This window comes from Anser brachyrhynchus, assembly GCF_964034855.1.
Source record: "Anser brachyrhynchus genome assembly, chromosome: 2".
Classification (NCBI taxonomy): domain Eukaryota; kingdom Metazoa; phylum Chordata; class Aves; order Anseriformes; family Anatidae; genus Anser; species Anser brachyrhynchus.
The window spans coordinates 30,901,993-30,924,182 of record NC_137695.1 but is presented as its reverse complement, the minus strand read 5'-3'; the positions used below and the strand labels follow the sequence as shown (position 1 = coordinate 30,924,182).

Here is a 22,190-nt window from a genome sequence, read left to right as displayed (position 1 = left end):
TTGTTATGTAGCCACAAAAATTGCGTAACGTATTTGGCTAACAAGAAATAAATAAATAATCCAATAATCTCTACAGTTTAGCATTCTGTCCCTGGGAGGCATGCAAAGTTTTGTAAGGAAGGAAAAAAAATATTTTTTCCCCATTTCTCCCACCTGTTCAGTTATTACATGAACCAATAATTGTTGTTGTTTTGAAAACAAACAAACAAACAAAAAAAAGGTGGAAGAAATGGGGAAGAATTTTAATCTCTTTCACAAAAGGAGAAAAAAACAAAATCCTGTATCACAGTAGATTTTCATTACTTTTGTTATGTATTTTTTTCTTAATCAGTTTTTGGTGTACATAGTTGTGCAGTACATCAGTCTTGTCTTAGTCTTTCATGCAATAACACTCCACCAGGAGGGATTCCCGCTTTTACTGATCTTTTACTGTCAATAACAGTCCTCCATATAATTATGAAAAAATGATTTTCTTTGCATGCATACGCTAGAGCTAGATTATTATTATTATTTATTATTTTTCCACTCTATATAGTTTTAGGTATCTAGTTTTAGATAAGGGTCTACTAGCTTATAGTACATAGGCAGTGATGGTTGGAACTTTGTAAAAGTGGGCACTCCTAGACCATGCTATAACCATCAGTAGATAGCTTTGGAGCTTGCTGTCAGAGCTAGATGAGACTTTGCAAACTGCTTTTTTTTTTTTTTTACATCCAATTGCTTTTTTATGTATACATATTTTATTATTTTTTAATTTCATGCAGTAATGCTGTTGGACTTCTAATAGTCATTTTAAGGGAATGTAGAACATTCTGCTCCATCTCTATTTGCAGGTCTGGAAATTCAAATAGCATCTTACAACTTTCTAATCATTTTCTAGCAATCTGATTTTTGAGCTTTGGACAAAAGAAGGAAAAAAAAACAGGAGAAAATTAATCTTGAATCCTTCAGACTCAAAAATTAAATTTTGTTTTAACAAATTTAATTAGTACAGGGTGTGCATCACTGTTCTCCTTGAAATTAATTCATCATTAGTATTTCTTCTGAAAAGACCATCCCATTTCACTTTATCACACTTTTCTCTATTTTTGATCACAGTCAGAGAACATTGGAAGTTTTAAAATGACACGAAGCCTTTGCCTTAAAAAAATGATGCAGATCAAGTAGAAACATGAAGAGAATGAACAAAGAGACAGATAAGGCCTGATTTTCACTAGTTGCTTGGTTTTTAATTAAAAATTGTAAGTCTGTAGCCCATAGAATGGCCATCAGGACTAAAAGACAAATAGCTAGGAGGCACAGGTGAAAACAACAGTGTAAATAAGAAGATTGCAGAAATTTGGATAAAACAGAATGAAAATGATGACAAAGAGGAAAGGTTAGTAAGACGCAATGCAACATGCATGAAATGATCAAGGTTGTTTTTTTCTGAGTGTTGGGATAAAGATAGAAGCTTCAGAGCCAGGGCAAAGGAGGTGAGAATAAAAAAACATACAATATTCATGGAACGGAGGATTTTTTTTTGCTGTGTTCTAAGAACAGTAAGAATTAATACTGTTATTATAAACACGTATGCTTTTCTTTATTCAGTTATGCACTGAATCACATGCAAGCTTCTAAACAAATTATAGCTATTCCTTTTAAAATTGGACAAAAGCCAGTTCTTGATCTTTATGTGAAGTGCTCAATGTCTTCACAGGATACAGAGCAGGCTGAATGGCAAGCCTTCATACTGATTTTCCAGCTTTTACATGGTTAGAATTAACTCCATATGATGCACGTTGTTGTATTTGTGATTGAAGTTTCCAGGGAATTACTTGAATTCTGATAACAAGAAAATCGTGTATGTTCAGTGTGCAGAGTGAGTCTAGCCCTGGCAGCCATGTTGCTTTCTGGAGCTCTGAACATCCTGCCGCCTGCAGTCTGACCTTCTCCTCACGCATGCTCACAGCAGCAGCTAGCAACTATCCCCATCACCAATACCTTTCAACAGATGTCCCTATTTCCACCCATTCCCTGTCATGATTTCTATCCCTTCCCTCTTCACCTCCTTGTCATCCTCTTGCAGCAGTACATGTCCAGTCCCTGCACAAGCAGCTCTACACTTCTGCTTAAGGCCTTTGTTATGACCCAGTTTGGCAAGGGGATGAATTCCCACAGATGAAGCTGAGAACCTGTGTGGTACCAAAAAACATGTGTGCATACGTGTCATGAACCCTGACTTGGATCAGCTTACAGGAATAAAAGGCTGTGAAGCTTGGTCATTTCCCAGAGAAAAAGCGTGCTTGTGCTGCACTTTGCAGTGTAGTCTAAGGATTCCTAAACTAGAAACCAATGGTAAACTGGCACACAGCACAGCTGGAGTCTATTTGCAGTTTATTTCAGGAGCTCTAGAATTCCTCTGGTGCCTGATTCATGCTAATCAGCGTATCTTTACATAATAGTACCATTTGTGGGCATACAGAACAGCAAATTCTTTTGGTGAAACAAAACATTGTGATGTTCCTTTTGAAAAGAAACATTGTGATGTTCCATCTGAAATATTTCATTTGGATATTTACAGAAATAGATATGTGAATATTAAAAAATAAATAAAGCGAAATATGATTGTCAAGGTAGAATATGAATATTAGGTTTATTGGAATACATTGTATACTGTAACATTAGGGGTGTTTTCTTTTTAACAAAGGAGATTTCTACTATATCAGATTGCTTTGATAGGACAAAAGCAAATAGTTCGCACAGTCATATTAAATGATTTTATTTATATTTAAATGTTATATTGCAGAGGGATTTCTGTATTGTCTTGCGGTTTTGATTTGGAGGATTTGTTTTCCTAAAGTAGCTTCAAAAAATCCCAACCTTTACCTCACTGTCTGAAATAAGTTACCTTCCTGTCTAGCCATGTTATTTATATTCATATCTTTTTATATATATATATAGATTTTGTTAGAAGATGCAGAAAAGGGGTATAAATCATAGATTCTTTATTTTAGTGTGACTTACGCATTCTCTGGTTTGCTATCTGTGAGTGACACCAGGCTTGAGGTACTCTGACAAGGATATGGCATATTTCTTAATGATGCAGAGGATTGTGCGTCACTACTTTCAGGCGACTGGGTCTTTATTACATGACTTATCTTGAAGCCATGATCTCAGACATATTGAAAGCTAGTAAGTCATTTACTCTCTGTCATTTTCTTAATGCACAGTCTGGGATACGCTCTATTTTACTAAGTGCACACAGTGTTATAAAAGCATTAGAACAGAAACAAGTTACTGATTTGTGAGAAAGTTCAGCAAAAATGCCATGTACTTTTTTTATGTGCTTAATCAGAGACCCCATCTGAGTTTTAAATTCACTTTTTTTTTTTTTAAATGATTTTTTTTATTTTTTTTTCTTGTAAGAGAATGAACAGAAATGGTAGGAGGCTGTGGCTACAGAAGAAATTGGAACAACCCAGCTTGAATCATCTTAAATGCTGAGCAAAAATGGCATATCCTATATTTGCTGTTCATTGTATTTCTGGGGAAGCAAGTTATTTTCCAAATAGTATTCAATACATTATATTTACCATTGGCTTTATATTTGTCTATATAGTGTAATTTAAAATGTGATAGGCTGTAATGGTACCATAGCTTAAGAAAGACCTCTGGAGCTAATCCCCAGAGATGTTACATTTTGTCTCAAGGAAAGATAAATTTTATCAATATACCATGTCTCATATTTTCATAAGATACTGTCTACTATATATAGCACGTACTATATAGCACGTACTGCATGCCTGGCAGGATCCAAGACTTTCAATGTTTTATTTTTTTATTTTTTTTATTTTTTTCCTCTTCCCTCACAGGAAAAATTCCTTGGGTTAAAATGTGCTAGGGGTTAAAACAACCTAGTTCTGTTTTTTACAACAGAAATATTCAAATATATTGTTTTCTAGTTCTGAAATGAAACATAACACAGGAAAGAAAGAGCGCATCTTGAAAAGAGGAAAAATCTAAAAAGTCTCCTTTGTCATCCCTTGACAATGCTCATAAGCAGTAATGAAGGACGTAAAGTCTGTATATTTTTTCCTTTTCTTTTCTTTGCTCTGTCTCTGGTGTTGGTCTCTCCACCAATGTTCCTTTTCCTCAATTTTTCCTGAACCAAGGCACGATATTCCTAAAAAACTTAATCTCCACAAGCAGTTGAGTCAAAACGTTCCATTTACTTGGAAAGTTACTCTTCTGCCTCTTGACTAATCTGTTCCTCAAGCTTCTAGTTTTCAAGAATGTTCAGCTGCAAATTAATGATGAATACAAAAACTTGGGAAAAGTTAAGGTTCTTATTTGCAACTATAATTTCCTGTTTCTGAATGCTCTAATACAAACTTCTAATGCTTTTTCCTCATGCAGAGAGCATTTGAAGGAAGATCTTTATTCTGGAAAGGGAGTCATCATTTATGATCATCATCAGAAAGTTAAGATCCCTGGAAACTTTAAATATGATCTCATTTTCCTAGATTCTTTAAGGTCATTATAATTGATACAGTGCTGCTGAGTGCTTTTTCTCTAAAGACACATTAGTTATACTTTTTTTTTTTTTTAACTTGTGAGGGAGAAAAAAGAAGGTGGAAGAAGGAAAGATGATCTGTTCTTTTCTTGAAACTGACTTTCCTCTTCTGTTTTGTCTTGCTGTTTTGAAGTCTGATCTGCCTTTTCCTATCTTTCTCTCTTTCCTGTCTTTTTTTTGGTCTTCTGTTGTTCCTTTTATCCTTTTGGAAGACTAACTCTTCCTCCTTCCTTTCTTCTCATGTCTTTTCTGCTTTCTTCTGTTCTGATCACCTTTGTTGAAATTATCTTGATCTTAGATGTTCTGGACAGTATCATTGTTAGTATTCTGAAATGAACTATAAAAATTAAATAAATAGACCTATCCTCTGTGAGTATACTGTGGTAAAAGTAAATGGATTAGGAAGGGATATAAATTTGAATGCTGGGACCTGGGAGAGTTCTTAGTTCATTGCAGTTACTTTGACTTTTGTCTATGGCAACATTAAGTTGATGAATGCCAGTGTCATATTACTGGTTTATGTTACATATTAAGTGCTCTGTAAGTTTTACAGAATTAACAAGGTCAGGTAACTTAATGTTTTTATAATCCCTGTTTTTTTCAGGATGTGTGTTCATAAAACATTTGTATAAGCTTACATTAAGTTCATGTTAATCTTACATTAAATAGACATTTATCCTTTTGTCTAAATATACGTTGGATTTATCTTTGGTTTATATCTTTGCAGTCTGAAGCGTAGCTGACAAAAAAAAAATATTTAAGATATTTTATCAACTTGCTTTGTTCATCTCCTGCCTAATTTTTTCTTTAAACTGTGGTATTATAAATTGGAAAAGTAAGCGAGTATTGCTCCAAAGGCTACTGTTTGTTGGCATGAATTATTTAAGCATAGGAACAATGAAAAGACCTTACCAAAGCTGTAGAAATAAGCAGAAATTTGAAAACTGATTTTGATAAGGAAATGTTAAATGCTAAAGATGTTCTGACCAGAATGACAGATTAATGGCAAGATTTACTTTATAAAAACTAGCAATTTTATCTGTATCATACGTAGAATATTGTTCATAGCAAGTGCTCACCTGTAATGGTCCTTTACATGAAATAAATCAATGAAATATATACTTATTAAGATCTCTCTATATAGTATGCCATTTTATAATAGACCTGTGATAGGTTTGCTTGTCTCTATGGAAGTGAAAAATATTAAAACTTTGATAAGTATGCTCACATTACAGTCAAATTGTCATTACGTCTCACATAGCTTTAAAGGAACTGGTTTAATTTAGCTACTTTTGATACCTTAAGGATAAGGCTTAGCTTTTCTCCTTTTGAAGTTAAGTTCTTCAATTCTTTAAGAAAAGAGTTAAAACCAGTGCTTTTACGAGTCACACTCACTGAAATTAAAATATATATTTCAGGGAGAGCTTAAAGCAATAGAGACCTCCAGCAATAGACTATGAGCTGTGATATGCATGTGCCTCAATGGCTACAGTCTCTATATGAAAAAAAAATGTGACTGCTTGGTGTCTAGGTATGCATGTGTCTTCTGAAGAAGGAGCTTGGTCTCTCTTCCTTCTTTCTCTTACAGTAAATATGAATTTAGTTACACATACTGATCTATTTTTAGTAAAATACCAATTTAACCTTTTTGGTTTCTTTAAGTAGTTCAGTACAATTTCATACTTGTCGATTTTAGTTCTCTCATGAATGTGTAGATGGATATCAGAAATTTTTTTCTTGAACATGCTGAGTTGTTCACTAACCTTTCTTTCTTTTTTTTTCTTTAATTCATGTTGTAGCAGCACTATTGTTTTATGTTAACGAATTCAGGATTAATCTCAAGTTAGAAGTGCTCATGCTATATAGATATTCAGTGTTCACAGAGCTTCATTTTACCCTTCATTCAGTTAAACTGTGTGCATTTGTAGTACAAACTACATTTTTCCCAGCTCATTTGATGTTTTTCTGTTTTGTTTGTTTGTTTGGTTGGTTGGTTTGGTTTGATTTTGGTTTTGTGTTGGTTTTTCAGGACTTCATCATATAGCTTTTCTTCTGTACACTCAGTGAACTCTGAACACTCTGAACTTGTTTACTAAGTTCAAGTCACTTGACTTCCAGCCTTTTCACAAGATACCTCCGTAATTACACCTTTGTTCATTCACTGTAGTATGTGTTTTGAAAAGTCCTTCATCGGTGTTTTAGGGAAGAAGGTCTGTAGTACCTCTTACTCTTTCTAGAGACAACGCCCTTTTTAAATAGGACTATCTTTTTTGATATCTCTTTTGCTATGACTGTCATTTGCTCAAAACAATCCATTTTATATTATCCCAAACTAAAATATAGTTATTTTTTCATTGACAAGGAGGTAAATTTATAGGGCTGTACAGATGAATTTTAAAACATTGATACTTGTGCACGGCTGAATCTGTGACAGAAAGATAAAAACAGCAACAAAAACACAACAGAGCCAGCATTTATCTTGGGGATACTGGAGAAAATGAAGCTAGTAGTGGGGAAGATGCAAATGAGAAACTGATGGGATAAAAAAAATGGAAAAATAATTAGAGGATAACTTTAGGATTAAACATACTTCTGAGGGACTAGAAAAAGATGACTGAAGATTTATTTATTCTTTTTTGTTTATTGTATTAGCAAAATAGGGAAGTCCAGAAAGTGAGATTATACAGTTAAGGAGATAATTTCTTAGGATGATTAAAGAGCTCTGTAAACTTTCTTGAAGATACTCCTTATCTAAATAATTGTATTACAAGACCTTGTCAGGTTAGTGCATGAAAATGTTGTCCTCTCTGGAATGGCACTGAGGACTGTTTGCTGTTATTCTTTGTTGTTGTTGTTTTGTTTTTAACATTAAAATGACATTGGGTAAATTCAGAAATAGTCCTTGATAGTAGGGTTTAAGACTGCCTTTATCAATGGACAACATTATAAGCTTTATTCTTGCTTGTTGTCTCCTAGGCACGAAAAAACTAGTGTCCTGGATTGCTCAGTAGGCTAACTTAAACAGAATGGGCAAAGAATTTTCCTATTTGAATCTTGATATTAGACTGAAAAGGTGGAGAATTATATCATTAAATATCCCTAATCCCCTTCAACTAAGGCAGATCTAAAACTCAGGTCTAATGTATATGTAGTGAAAGGGAAAGGATTTGAGGTGCATCAAGCAAGAATCAACATAATACAGTTCTCTAGTAGCATAAACTGATTGTATGAGCTTTTCTTCATGTCCATGTCCTCTCTCATACTCCCTTTCTCAATTATTGTCTATTACGGTCAATATTGTCCATGAAGGCTCTTAAGAAAATTATATAAACTAGTTAGTTAATAGGAAAAAGGTACATAATATTAACAAAAAGAAGACTTGGTCTAACAACTTTGAAAAAAAAATTAACTGAACGGAACACAGTGCTGACTTGGATGGAAATAATTTTTTAAATTTTGAATTCCACAGCTAGAAGATTTATGGATGTAGTACTTGAAACATATTTGTTTCTCAGAGCCTGAACATAAAACAGACATCCCAGAACAGGTTTGTAATGACAATTGTAAGATAAATGAGCATATATTAACTTTAGTTAATATGTGAAGGTAAAATATAAAAACTGAGTTGCTTTACTGTAGTAATGGAAATAAGAAAACTCCCATTCTTCCTAATGTATAACTAAGACGAACTTATAGCCTTATTACTGACCTTTATTTTATTTTCAAGACTTTATGCATTAGGATATTACAAGAGTAAGATTATCCCAGAAGTTAGTTTTTAGCTGGAATCAAGATTTCCAGATTTTACTGCACAGTCTATAGCCTTTTTTATTTGAGTTTTAGCTTTTGTTTATATCTATTTAGCAGTACACTTTTTTGTAACCTTATAAGGTAGCTGCATGTGTAAACATCTCAGTAGAAACAATCTCAGCATCAGTTCATGCCTTTGTAATTAAGCAGCGGCTGGGAGGCTGTGACTTCTAAGCAGTTGTCTACTTAGCAACCCAGTCCTGTGGACAACATAGCTGAGATTCTTTTATTATTTTTTTTGTTCCCAATGACTAACATTAAACTTCTTATGATTTTTCACTCTTCTTTTGGCTAATGAGGCCTGTCAGGCAAATTTGCTTATGTGTTTTGGAAGTTACATGTTAGGGCAGATAATAAATGTAAATCAAAGTAACCAATGGGGACATTTCAAGTATGATTTTATGTGAAAATATGATGTATCCAATAGAATCCATTTAAAAACACTTTAGCAGCACCTGAACTCTACATCTTGTTTGCATTAACTCTCCTTTTTGCCCCCATAGCAATCACGTAAGTTCTTAGTAATTGGGCAAATGAGATAACATGGATATCAGTGAGCAAAATGGAATTCAAGACAAGGCAATATCTACCTCTTCCATAGCATTTAGACAGGGAGACAGTAAAGGGGAATTCAGGAATTAACAGTGGAGCACTGATTGTGTATATTTAAACGAAAAAAAAAAAGGTGAATTGCCTGTCTTAATGATTTAAATATATATTTAATGAGGAAAAGATGTGGTAGAGAAGATCATAGATTTCATGCTTTGGTCATCCAGTTTGTCCTTACTATTTCAATGGCTGCAACGTTAACAGCTTAGGCGATCCAGTGTAATAACTGAACTTAGAAGTAAATGTCTGCCTGTGTATTAAAAATATACCCTTTCTTTTTGTGACTTCTGCCAGTTACCAATTTTCTTGGCTGATCATAGGGACTTCAAATGACATGGAAATCTCCCCACCAGTTGGACACATTAAATACTTTTCCATGTTGCATAAATACATTTGTTACCAAGGTTTAAAAACAAACAAACAAACAAACAAACATAAACACACACACACACACAAAACAAACTTGAAAAAACTGAATAAATTCATGTCATACCTGCCATTGATATTATCTAGCATGATGACAAAAACATCTCAAAGTGTATTACATCTAGCTACTAAGTATGCTTCTCCCCGTATTACCTCTGTTTTTGCATTTTGCAGATGACAGCAAACAAAAATGATTTGGGAAAAATGAGCAGCTTAAACATCTTATGAAAAGAGGGCATATGCTTCAGAGAATCTAAAATGTTAGATTACTATGTTGCAAATGAGATGCTTTATAGAACCAAATACACTTTTGGTGGTATCTTGCACCACTAATAGTGACTGAGTATTTTTAGGAAATTTCCAACTAATAATTACCTTAATGGGCCTGAAACATATTTTTCAATTTTACCAGTCCCATAAAACTGAAATAACTCTTTGTAGGATGAGGGCCAAAGCCTACACTTCACTAAGTTTATGTTTGAATGTTTGTCATACTACTATTCTCATAAGACCATCACTTTGTGTTGTTTGTTAATAGGTGAAAAGATCCAGAGAAATGTGTACTTGTGTTGTTAGTTCTTTTACTTTTATGGTCTAGATATGTACTTGACTTTAAAACCTCTGCTTCTAAGAAAAACAGTAATTGACAATTGTGACCACAGGAGCCGCAGCTCTCATTTTTAAATAATGTTTCATTGCAGTAGTAAATACATCTTAAAATGGAAGATAGATGGGTCAGAAACCCATAAGACAAATAAAAGTAAATTGAGTTGGATTTCTCGTTTTAGAAATCATCCCTTGGTTTAGCATTTATATTCCCCTATTCATAAGATCATTTATTGTATGTTAAGAAAATTGCCTTAGGTGAAAGTCTTTTTTTCGTGTGTGTGTTAAAATCAGGAAAAAGTGCTGCTTCCCATTTCTACTGAGCTAAAATTTCATCTCAGAAATATCTTTTCAGTATATAGGACATCAAGAACTGTCACTGCATAAACCTTTAAACCTTTCTTTGTAAGAGGAAGAGTAGAATATAGCTTTTAAAATATGTCTTGCAATGAAATGGACTTTAAGGCAGCCTGTTCATAAGGAAACTGGGGAAGGGAGAAGGCAAAAAATGAACAAAACAAATCCCCAACTGTCTGTGACACCTTATACTAAGGAGCTTCTCCCAAGCTTTTTAAAATAAAAGCACGTGGTCAAAAGAGGCCGTGGTACTTTGTAAAATGCATTGCCAATTTTGATTCAGCATCATTGAGAACAGGTGAAAGGTATTGATGTATGATTTAAGTTGTGACGTAAATTCTAACCCACAAGTTTATACCATCTTTGTATGTATTTGTATTTTATAACCCATTTTCCATTTGCATATTTGGAAAATATGTGGAAATATAAGAAACTTGTATACCAATATTCAGTAAGTGTATGTTGAAGTAAGGAACAGGGAGCTGACGTTTGCTGTTAGTGAAATAGGAAGCAGTAAGAGTAACATCTCAGGTAGAAATAAAGAATTTTGGAACTATCTACAGAGGCTTGGGAAAGTAGTAATTAATATTGTAGTGATTTATTAATTTTATTTTTAGCATTTTTTTTATTTTTTTGGTTTTGTTACTTTGTAGACTACTAAAATATATCAATACCTACTTCCATGTTAGTTAAAATGTTTCAAAATATTTATAATTCCTGACATGGAGTATTCAGTATATTTAATTTTAGGCATGTGAGCAGTCTTACGCCATTTTCACATCATTTCTTTGATCTATTCGTTTTTATAATAATTGAAAAAAAATCATATTATTTTTACAGATCTGTATGTGTTCAAATATGTAGGTACGTAGGAATGCACTGTATATATCCTGTTCAGTAATTTTTGAAGCCATAGTTAAAGTTTAGGTTAAACAGATAATGAGTGCAAAATTATAAATATTAGAAATTGCAAATAATATTTTAAAGTAAACATAAAAACAATTAATGTATTTGTTAAATGTTTATTTCAGAAAAAATACAAGTATTCTCAAACACAGAACCATTTCCCTATTTCTGCTTAAAATCAGAAATAATATATGATAAATTTCAAACCAAACTGATTTGATTCTTCTCTGTTACACACTTAGTGCTTAGAGCTAGTGCATGCAGTGAAATACATTGCCAATGGCAGCACTTCCTTAATTTAATATAGTTTCATCACTATTCTTATGAGCTGGCAAGCTGTATCAGATATTGTGACCAGTTATAAATAAGCAGGAAATGAGAAAAAGGAAAGAAGGAGCCACAAAGTTACCGGCTGAATGTTTGTATTAGTTTTCAGGCTCAAATAAGATAATAAAATCCAAGGGCTGGAGAGGTGTCCAGAGGCATTTAGTCTTTCCTGTTCTTAAGATAAGGTAGTATGGCATATTCACTATGTACATAAATACTGTATTTCAAAGATGAGCATTAGGATGACTTGCAATATTGTGGTTTTCCCACGTAATGAACTTAGGCTGAGGGAATGCTGTCCCAGGCCCTGAGGGAGCTGCTAGGTGTGACTATCCCTGACCTCCCTGGGGCTCCCAAAGCCCAGGACCCCATTTCAAAACTCCAAAAGCTCCCCCAGACCTGCTCATGGCTCAGGACTCCATTGTAGTCCCTGGGGCCATCAGTCCCTGCTGCAGTGACCACAGCAGGGCTGGTCTGCAGCCCTGCCCAGCCTGGCCATGGGCCCTGCCAAGATGAGCCCACCCATGGCCTGATATCTCAGTCCAGCCTTGGCATGTCCCTCTTCCCAGGGAGGTGCCCAATGCCCAGGGCAGGGGCTGTCCTCCAGCCTGTCCTGATCCTGGCTGGGGCAGCTGGACAGGCCCTGGCTGCCACGGGGGGTGCCACACGGTCTGGGCCCCAGGGAGCCCCCAGCCATCACAGCCCCTTGAAATGCTGAACCAGGGTGGCAGAGCTGAGCTCTGAGGATCTCTAGAACTCTTTCATCCTTAATTTTCTGAATATCCAAAGGCGAAAGAGTCCAGAATAAGCCAAATAAGACAGCTGTAAATCTGTTTTAAAATACTAGGCCAAAACCTTGCTTTATTTTTCTCCTTAAAATATTTTTCATTATGCCTAGCATTTACCTGCAGTTCCTTTCAAGTCCTGGAGTATGTTTTTGTCTTTTACTTAATTCTTCCTCTCTATGCTTTATTCTACTAACAGGCAAAACTTAAGTTCCTCTCTAGCCCAAATCCCTGTTGTTTGACATATACTTCTGTTTGAACATCTGCTGTAGGGAAGTGGAATTTGGTAGATCTTTTTTTATTAATGTGGAATAAAGTTGTGCTGGCACATGCTATTAGTATTACTGTTGTTCACAAAGAAGTCGTGATTGTCCGCATAAGTATCATTTAGTACATAGCAATGGATAAAATGGATAAATCTTTCTCCTAACGATGTCATTAAGTACTTCATAGTCTTCAGTGAAAGCAAAACCAAGAACAAAGTGTTTCTCCTAAAATCCTCAGGTATGATTTACCTCACAGCATTTTATTTTATTTTTTTTTTAGAAACGTTATTTGATCCATTTTTAGTTGTTGATATGTAGGACATATCTGCTGACTTATATCTGTCTAATACTTGAATTTGGTAAGAAAATGTTTTAGGAGACCACACTCTGGGAATAAGTCACTATGTAACCAGGCTGCAGGAAACAGAAAAATTCTGCCAGTTTCTTCCTCACAATAACACATCATAAAGTCCAAGTTATTCTGCCTCTATAGAAATGACACATGCTGACATGGAGCCAGTCCAAAGCCATCTGTAGGTGAGGAACAGGGGGCCATTGCTGAGGCTGTAGGGAAAGGTGAGTGGCAAAGTGGCTGTGCTCTTGTGGCTAGTGGGAGCTCTGGAGTCAGGTGGCCTCTGCCACATAGGAGAAACAGCTGCTGGAGAAGGAGGAGAAGGAGTTCTCTGCAGCAGCGGCTGTTGTCCCCGTCTGCCTCTTCACCTTCCTCCTCAACTTCCCATTGCAAAAATTACTTGCCACCATTTTTTTATTTTTTTTTATTTTTTTTTGGGCAGCATCATCGAGTTCTGTCTATGTTTGTAAGAAGCTTTTCGTTGACTGTTTGTCACAGAATTCAGTAGGAGAGTGATTTGCTGGAGGGCGTAGTCATTCAAATTCTTCAGTTTAAGGAATGTTACTAAAATCATTGATAGATGTGACATTGTGGCCGTTTTCAGTGCCACAATAGTTTTTGTGATATTAAATACAAAATGAAAAAGCAAACCAACCAACTAAAAAAAAAAAAAAAAAAAGAATCAAACAACATGCAAATTGAGCATTTTCGCATTTATGGTTTCAAATACGTGTTTCTTTTCTGAAATTTGCATCAAAAGACCACTTCTATTTCACAAATCAAAATGAGGGTATGACCTATATTAAAAGAGCTTTGCAGTGAGCCTGCAGCCATACCTATGGGAAATGTAGGACATATTTACCTACGAAGCTGCTGGCTTCTGCTCATTCAGTGTCAATCACCAGAATCTCTTACCGACACAGGCGTGCTGCTAGACTTTGAGTGATACTGGGAAAGACGTGTTAGTGGAACAACCTCTTTTTGTTGAAAGTGAAAAATTTTTACAATTTGGTGATGCATACAACTTTGTTAGAAGGCTTGGCCTTTTTAAGATACCAATGTTTCTAGACCGGTAAAGTTTTAGCTTAAGCATAGGCATTGCTTGAGCAGAACTATTACACTGTTATTTGTATGTTATACTGCAGAAAAAAATGTACATTTATAAATGCATGCACACACACACACGCATTTTTAATATGCAATTGCATCCACAAAAAAGGAAGAAAAAATCCACAGCAGAATAAGAATCTGTAGAATTGCAATGACAAGGGAGTGTTGGTTTTTCCCTATCCTTCTCATTGGCTTAGCTATCAAGCAGGACATTCAAGTTTGGGCCATGGCTTCATGCCATGCCTGAAAAATTGTATATCGAAGGTTGCAACATTTCTAAATTAAAATATGTATATAAAAATCTCAATTTTATTATACCGGTATGGAAAATCTCTAAAACCTCTTTGGAGCTCTTATGTATAAATTCTGAAATTGACTGTTATGAGACCAGATGTTTGCCTGTGATGTTTTTTTTGAATTGTATAACCACATCTGGATTTATAAGAGAATTAATTGTAATCCAGTCCTTGTCTACTAGTCTTATTTTCTCTTAAATTGTGGTTTTAAAATCCACTGATTTATGCTGAGTTTTGTATAAGTCTTCTTATAGCTCGTTCATTTTTTCTGTTTTTACACTTTTCAAGAATTTTTCTGGGAGGATGTAGAGACAGTGTAGAGAACTTGTGTGATCTGGGCAAGTTTTCTTACTGTTTGATGTTTTCCATTTATGGGAAAAATGGTGCACTGAATTCCAACCTCAAATGAGTGCTTAATCTTCCTCATCTAAAGCTGAGTCATTTTTAAAAATGAATCATAATTTTTAATGTGGGCTAAATCTTAAATGGTTTGCAACTGGTATGTAAATTTGTCTTCAGTTATAAAAAGTATCTTTGTTAGAACTGAAAGGTAGTTAAGAAAAAAATAGATACTTCGAAACTTTGCATATCTCCCCATTAAATATGCAGCTTTATTATTTCTGTTGTCATGGTTTTGATTGTTTTGCCTTTATTCTGAAGCAATACATTAACCCATTAATCTCATTTGTATATCAATTGTTTTGAAGTCTTTATTTAAAAAATAAAATTTCTGCAGCACTGTGGTGAATCCTACTACTTTTCTCATTTGAGGCTTCTGTTTATACCACTGTTTTCCAGTGAGCATACAGATGATTTTGATCGGACTAAAATCTGAAAAGGAACCCACAGAATTGCTGGTTTTTCCTAGTTAGGAAATTTAGGAAAAAATATTAAGGAAAAATCATGATTATTTCTGTGTATAATTTCTGGAATTTTTTTTTTTTTTTTTTTTCTGGACAGCATTTACTTGGCTTTTTTTTTTTTTCTTGGTAGAATTAAAAACATTTTATTGGATTTTATTTTATTTTATTTTATTTTTTATTACCACGGAGATTTCCAAGACACTAGCTCTTGTGTCTTTTTTCTTTAATTTGTCCCAAAATATGAACAAAACTTGAAAATTCGTATGGTTATCGTATCTTGGTCAACTTATTGAAGATGAAACGTTTATAATGCTAGTTCAGCTATTAGAAGCTGAGTAAGGAGAGTTAATTTTTTTGAGGAAGGTTGAAGACTAACCATACTGAAGATTATCCTTTGGCATTTGACTTAAAATATCAATATTTCATTTTCTGGTGCTTAAAAATACATACATATATCTATTCATGTTAGTTTGAATACCACACTGTGAACTGAAAACAATGGTTGAATGAATGCAAACAAAAGATTGTGAAAAATGGATCTGCCTTGGCTGTGAAATGTGCAGCATGATGCTTGTAATAAATACGGCTCCTGTCCAGAACACCAAAATCTCTTGAAGAGTTTCTCTGGGACAACCAAAGGAGGAATTACATCCACAAAGCCTTTTTTCTTGACAAGTATTTCAAGCAAGGAATGTGCTTTGCCTTTTGTATGACTTCATTAAGGCAATACGCAGGAAAAAGGGACGATATGTGTGTTGTTCCCGGAACAGAGAATATTTTGTGTCTTAATCCTGCTAAACTAAAAAAAATATGAGAAAGTTAAAAACAAAGATTTAATTTATTCTTAGTAAGTAACATAACACAGGTGTTTGCTTTTAATTGCAGCTGCATAGGTGTAGCATTCATGTAAAGATGACAAAAATATGAAATGAAAGAAGTATGGTCATTTTTTACAGTTTGTCTTTTTCACATAAGCAACAAAAAAATAATAAAATTTGCAGTATTTCAGATGACAGAAATAAGACTATAGATGACTATTTATCAAGTAAATATTTCCTGTGGCTGCCCATGAAACCAGTGAAATTCAGTTAGTTACAGTTGACAGTAACATTGAAATACATCTGATTAATGAAAATAAACTATTTTATCAAGGCCACAAATAGTCTTGGAAGTTTTAATTTAAGAAAAGATCATAGCGATAGACATTGGCAAAAAGCTATGTGTTACAATCGAAAACGGGATGGAGGGGGGGCAGGGAGAGAAGGGGAAGTACCCAGCAACCCTTAAAACTGAGTTTTACTGGTGTGCCATGTTTATAGCTGTTACGAACTGTTACAAAGCTATTTTGCAAATCACCTGTTGTCATGTTTTCTCCTTCCAAGTTACATGATTAAATGTACATTTTACTGCAATTCTTTATTTTGATAATGTAGTTAAAACAAACTAATAACAACAACAACAACAAAAACCGGGAAGATTAGGTCCTAATATTTGTAATTTTAAGTGTCCAACTAATTGCTCATGTCCTGTTCATATTCCACAGTCTTTGTTTTTCTCTTTTCTTCCCAAGATTTGCTGTAGAAATAAGTGTGTAGCCATTAACTACACTTGTTTTCTTTTGCAATACATCTTCTGGTTCATGGATGACTGGTTCATGGTTTGCTCCAGTGTTGTGGCCATTATGCACATTTGGCCATTATGCACATTTGACCATTATGCACTCAACTACTGCATTTTAAAGACAAAACTGAGTTACATCTATTCTTGCTGTATTGCTGAGATGCTTATGGTGGAAAAGATCATTATGTGCATATTTATGTGGTAAATGAATCTGAGTTCAAAGGTTTTATGTAGTGGTTACTTATTGAAATAACTCTTTCGTTATTTTGCAAGTTGACATTTATAAACAACAACAAATGGAAAAGTAAAGGTGTGGAAACATCTATGTGATTTGACATAATTGTGTTAGACAAAGCTTGTCTGAAAGTTACTGTGGTAGAGTATCTTGGAGGTCTACAAAAGCTGGGGTTTCAATAGCAACATTTGTTTTCTGTGATGTGTTTGCAAAAAAAGATTTTTCTTCAAGTATGGCCTCTATCTTGATATTGTCTGGCTCCTTTGACAGTTCCTCTACTCACTGGCACCTATGCCAGAGGAGATTTAGTAGCACTGTTGAGAATGAGCGTGTTTGGTAGATGACTCAGGTTTCAAGGACAAAAAAAAAAAAAAAAGTGACTTGAAAGAAACAGTCTTTGCAAACAACTCCTTCGGAAATATGCTACTTAACAACAGTTGGAGTAAAGAGTATTTCTGAGCATTCTGTGTTGACTTGCTGTTTTTTTACTATTTAGTCAGAGGGTACATTATGTTCTCATTTTCTTCCTGCCTGCAGCTCTCATACAGCTAGAGAAAATTACTGATGCACATTGAGAAAAGCTATTAGCAGTTTTGTTGTTGTTTTTTTAATTACAGCTCATATTATGTAAATCAGTTTTCTGTATTTTAATTTTCTCTTTCTTCATTCTTCATCTAGATTCCACTAAGAAAATTAAGGATGTCTTAGAAGAATTTCATGGCAGTGGTGTGTTAGCAAAATATAATCCTGAAGGGGTAATTCTTCTTCTTTCTTCAATGGTCGGACATGGTGGGAAAAATGTTTACAAATGTTGTAGCAAATATAAGCATTTAAAGTAGAAGAAATTTTATACGTCAGTAGTTTGGGGTAACTGAGTCTGTTTTGAAATAAAAATATGAATATTTTAAAGAACTTAAAGTTTATAAACAATGTTAGACACATCTACTTAACATAATAAGACATAAAAAAAAAAACCTTTAAAAATAACCAAAAACCTTAAAAAAAAGTTAATTTGTTTTCCAACTCTTTTTAAGGATGAGAAACGTTAAGCATGTTTTCATATCTTAGACGAATGAAATCTGCTATTTTTTGTGTGTGTGTGTGTGTGTTGTTTCTGGTAATGGGATCACCTTTAGAGGGATTTATTTTTCTCATGTTATGAAACCAAAAATTCAGCTGAAAGTGTGTGCATGCATTGTCACTACAGACTCACTACGAGAGAAAATATTCTGTTTTAAATGATAGCAAAACATAGATTGTTTCCTTTTGAAGCCCTCAACTACAATTTTTATCTGCTTAACACATCAAAATGTAGCTAACTAAAAACCTGCTTCAGTAATGTTTCTAAATATGCTTGCATTATTCAGAGAATTCAGAGTAGAAAAATGTACTGACAGTTATGAGCATGACTTGATCCTACATCTCAGGATATGAAAGACAAGAATTGTTGTTAAGTAAGGCAGTTACAATCCGTTTTTGGTTTTTGAAATCTTCAGTTCTCTCTCATCATACAATGATTTCAGTTTTGTGAAGTGTAACCTTTTAAAGTCCAAAGTAATTGTGTATTTGTATGTTTAAATAACATGTTTTCATGTAGGTAGCACATCACATTATCAGTATTTGGTATTAGTTTAAATTGGTATTTAAAGTGTTGAGATTAGTCTCACAACTAGCAGTCAAATGGTCATTCCTCCAGTTTGAGGGTATGTGGAGGTTGAGTCCCAGTGAAAAGTGATCAGTATGGGCAGATCGGACAACTGCCCTGACTGAAGCCGGGTGAATTGGCAGAATTTGTGCAAAGCTGAAATTGTTAAGCATAGTTGGTCCTGAGCCAATTCTGTGCCTCTGTACCTGTCCTGGAGCTCTTCATCTTATGGTGATTTGCTTGCAGCATCCTACCAATGTACTGAAACATCCAGGGATTATAGAACAGCACAGTGTCCAAAACAGTGATGAGGATAGAAGGGGAGCAGGGAACACAAGTCAGACAACTTGCTGTGGTTCCACTGTCTTCAGCAGGGATCAGGCTATTCACTACTACTGGGCAGTGTTGGTCCCAGGCTAAGCCCAACACCTTTTTCGCTTTGCTGCTTAGTGCTTAGACTTCAGGCAATGCAACAAAAGGAAAACATAGCTAGTAGCTACTTTGGATCTAGTAGGATTTACTAGCTCAGTTTTCATGTCATAAGCTGCTTAACTGCAAGCAGAGCAGCTGAAATTTCTTCTGCAGGTGAGTGAATATTCCAAGTCAAACAAACTGTCCTTACACAGGTGTGTCTGTGCCTTTGGCATGCATTCAACCTGCTATGTAGAAAAGCTTTTTACAGGAAGATTTGAGAGTTAATTGTATCAGGTCAGACGAGAACCCCTGTATCGGATATGCTATTTAATTTAAGCAATTGTTATCCATAAATCAAATGAATAAACAAGCAACAAGAACAACAACAACAAAAATCCTAAGTTATTTTAGTGAGAGGTACAGGAGATGTCAAAACTTTAATGATCCAGGTGAAATCAGTCACAGAGCAACTTTTCTCTTCTATATATTGTAGATAGCACTTTGAACTTTTAAACACTCTACTTCTGTTTTGTAGTTGTGTTTTGTAGAGGATACCATCATGTTTCCATTTTACCTCTATTTCCTAGATCATTGTCTCATAAACACTCCAAGTATTTTTCCAGGCTTGTCAATACCCTACAAAAAGGTGGTGTCAATTTTTAGACTAATAAACATGGGGCATAGAGCTTTGACAGATTTTGCAGTGCAATATATTTATGTATTTAAGAAAAAGTCTTAAGAACTTGTTTAAAGCTTCTTACTGCTTAAAGGGTTCCAGCATTTATTCCACTCCATTGCTTCTTTATTGCTTTTTTTTTCTTTTCTTTTTCTTTTTTTTTTTTCTTCGTTTTTTCCTTTTATATCACAAGCTGATTTAATGGGACACAAATAGCAAAAGAAAAACCTATTGATATTTGAAGCTTGTTACCAGAAGTCATCTGGCTTGTTTTTCTATTATCTTATATCTTGTTGAATGAATGAGTTTTGGGTTTAGTGGAAATGATGTATCTGATTATCAGAAGGTCAGAACTATAGGAAGCTTATTTATGGTGCTTTTAGTCTCTGCAAGCTTTCAGTGTAGGGCAGATTACTGAAACATCTAAAAATGCTACTCAGCCTTTGCCTTTCCATCTTTTTTTCTATAATTAGTGTCAAATATGTAATTAAGACTGGGTTTTATACCTGATGTAAGACACACAGGTAGGTTAACATCAGCCTGCTGGAAAGCTATTAAAGTAGTCAGGATACTTCTAAGAAGAAGTGTTCTTCAGGGTACTTATAATTTCCAGAGGTGCTGGGGTTTTTCTAAAGTGACTTTGTGGATGTATCAAAGATTCTCTTGGATACTCTAGTTTAGCAAAAGTCTGTCACAATCAATGTAATTTATGCAGAGAATACCACTATATTCGCCATTTTAAGGTAGTACATCTGACTGGGAATTAGTGACAGCAGTTTGTGAATAAAGTAGAAAGGTAGAAAATTAATCCAGTGTCTTTATTAAAAGGAGAAAAAATTGTTATAAACTAAAGCAGCTTGCAACAATGACTTCTGAGATGGTGTTTGCTAGTGTTTATCACTGCATTCATTTCTGATTAACTTGTTTCACCAACAACCATTCTTGGCAACCAGCAATTTTTACTTAATTTTTTTTAAGTACACAGGGTTGAGAGAGACTAACATTGTATTTACTTCCTTATCTTTTTCTTGGATGTCTGTCATTGCACGGTTAAAAATAAATTGCTTGCACTCTCTAATCAAAATTAGAATGCTGACCTGAACCATTTTCTTGACGTATGTGCTAATGTAAGATGATGATATTCTATCTTTTGTCTTAAGCCTGTTCATCTACATTACTAACCTTTCAACCAAATAATTTTTATAAAAACAAAGCCTAAGTATTACTATACTGCATTAATGTATATGTCTTCTTTCTTTTCTTGCATGCATTACAGAAACAAGATATACTTAATCAAGTAAGTAATCTCAATTTGATGGTTTTTCTCCTTTTTTCATGCCTAGGAACACTATTTATTTATTTTTTATTTTGTAGACCATTGAGAAGTCGTTTATTAATAAATACTACCTATGGCAATTCTATCGGTTAATAGACAAATAATTAAAGCTGAGAGCAAAGTGATTAGCAATCTATTATGATAGTGAGTTTGTAGCCCTTGCAAGAGAAAGGGTTAAAGAGCTGATTGTCAACCTAAGGGTCTACTGAGAAGCTTACATAGTCTAAAAACAGGTATAAAAATACAATGAAAAAAAATGCTGGGAAAAAAGGACTAATCATATGAAACTTTTGTTGTTGTTGTTGTTGTTTTTAATGACCTAATTATTCTTCCTTTGTGTAAAAAAAAAAAAAAAAAGCTTCTGATCTCCTTTTCTGGGGAGGAGACAGCTGGAACATGAGAACAATGGAAAAATCAAGAGACTTAAAGGATTAGTTTTGTAGGAACCCCTCACTTTCTAAGTGTCAAAGGCCGGCTGAGCTTTTGGGTGTATACTGTCAGGAGTACTCCCTGTTCACAAAAGGACTCAGTTTTCTTCAGATAACCAGTATTACTATTTTAGTAAGTTGAAGGAGTGACTGCAATGTGTCCTGAAAGAGAAAACGCTCAGGTTAAAGCATGGTATCTTGTACCAGACTTGAGACTAATCTCATTATTATTTTTGCTAATAATATTGTAACAAGAAATAGCTGAATACTCATAGAATCAATTCACTAAACCAAATTTGGGAACTTTTGCCAAAATGGAGAAAAATCTGAATATTATGCTGGAAAAGTTTGATGACATTATGGAGTGTAGTAAATAGAAATGTAATGAAATGCTCTAGTGCAAAGCACAGTGTGATGTGCCCTAGGTGTAGTGGTACTGCTAGATAAAGAGCTGAGTATGGTCTCTGATTACAGGATTATTGCAAAGCATCACTGTGGTTTGGTCATGAAGAAGACAAACAACATCACTCGAGCATTGCAATAGTATTCCTGTGGCAATAGTGGTCTG

The 22,190-nt window shown here is 34.5% G+C and overlaps 1 protein-coding gene across 38 annotated transcripts in view; it reads left to right on the top strand.

Moving 5' to 3' along the window:
* Nucleotides 1-22,190, top strand: part of DGKB (diacylglycerol kinase beta) — a 392,397-nt gene that overhangs the window by 80,397 nt on the left and 289,810 nt on the right. For 33 of the 38 annotated variants that reach the window (XR_013946810.1, XR_013946811.1, XR_013946812.1 and 30 more), the window contains 2 exons: nucleotides 17,802-17,878; nucleotides 21,135-21,155. The exons of 1 other annotated variant lie outside the window; for it this stretch is intronic. Coding sequence is in view for 31 of the 37 variants with exons in the window: in XM_080580909.1 (XP_080437035.1) it covers nucleotides 17,802-17,878; nucleotides 21,135-21,155 (98 nt within the window). In the remaining 6 variants the exon portion in view is untranslated. Of the gene's footprint in view, nucleotides 1-8,024; nucleotides 8,103-17,801; nucleotides 17,879-21,134; nucleotides 21,156-22,190 lie in introns of all 38 variants that reach the window. 4 more of the 38 variants (XM_080580922.1, XM_080580920.1, XM_080580915.1 and 1 more) reach the window with 2 other exon arrangements.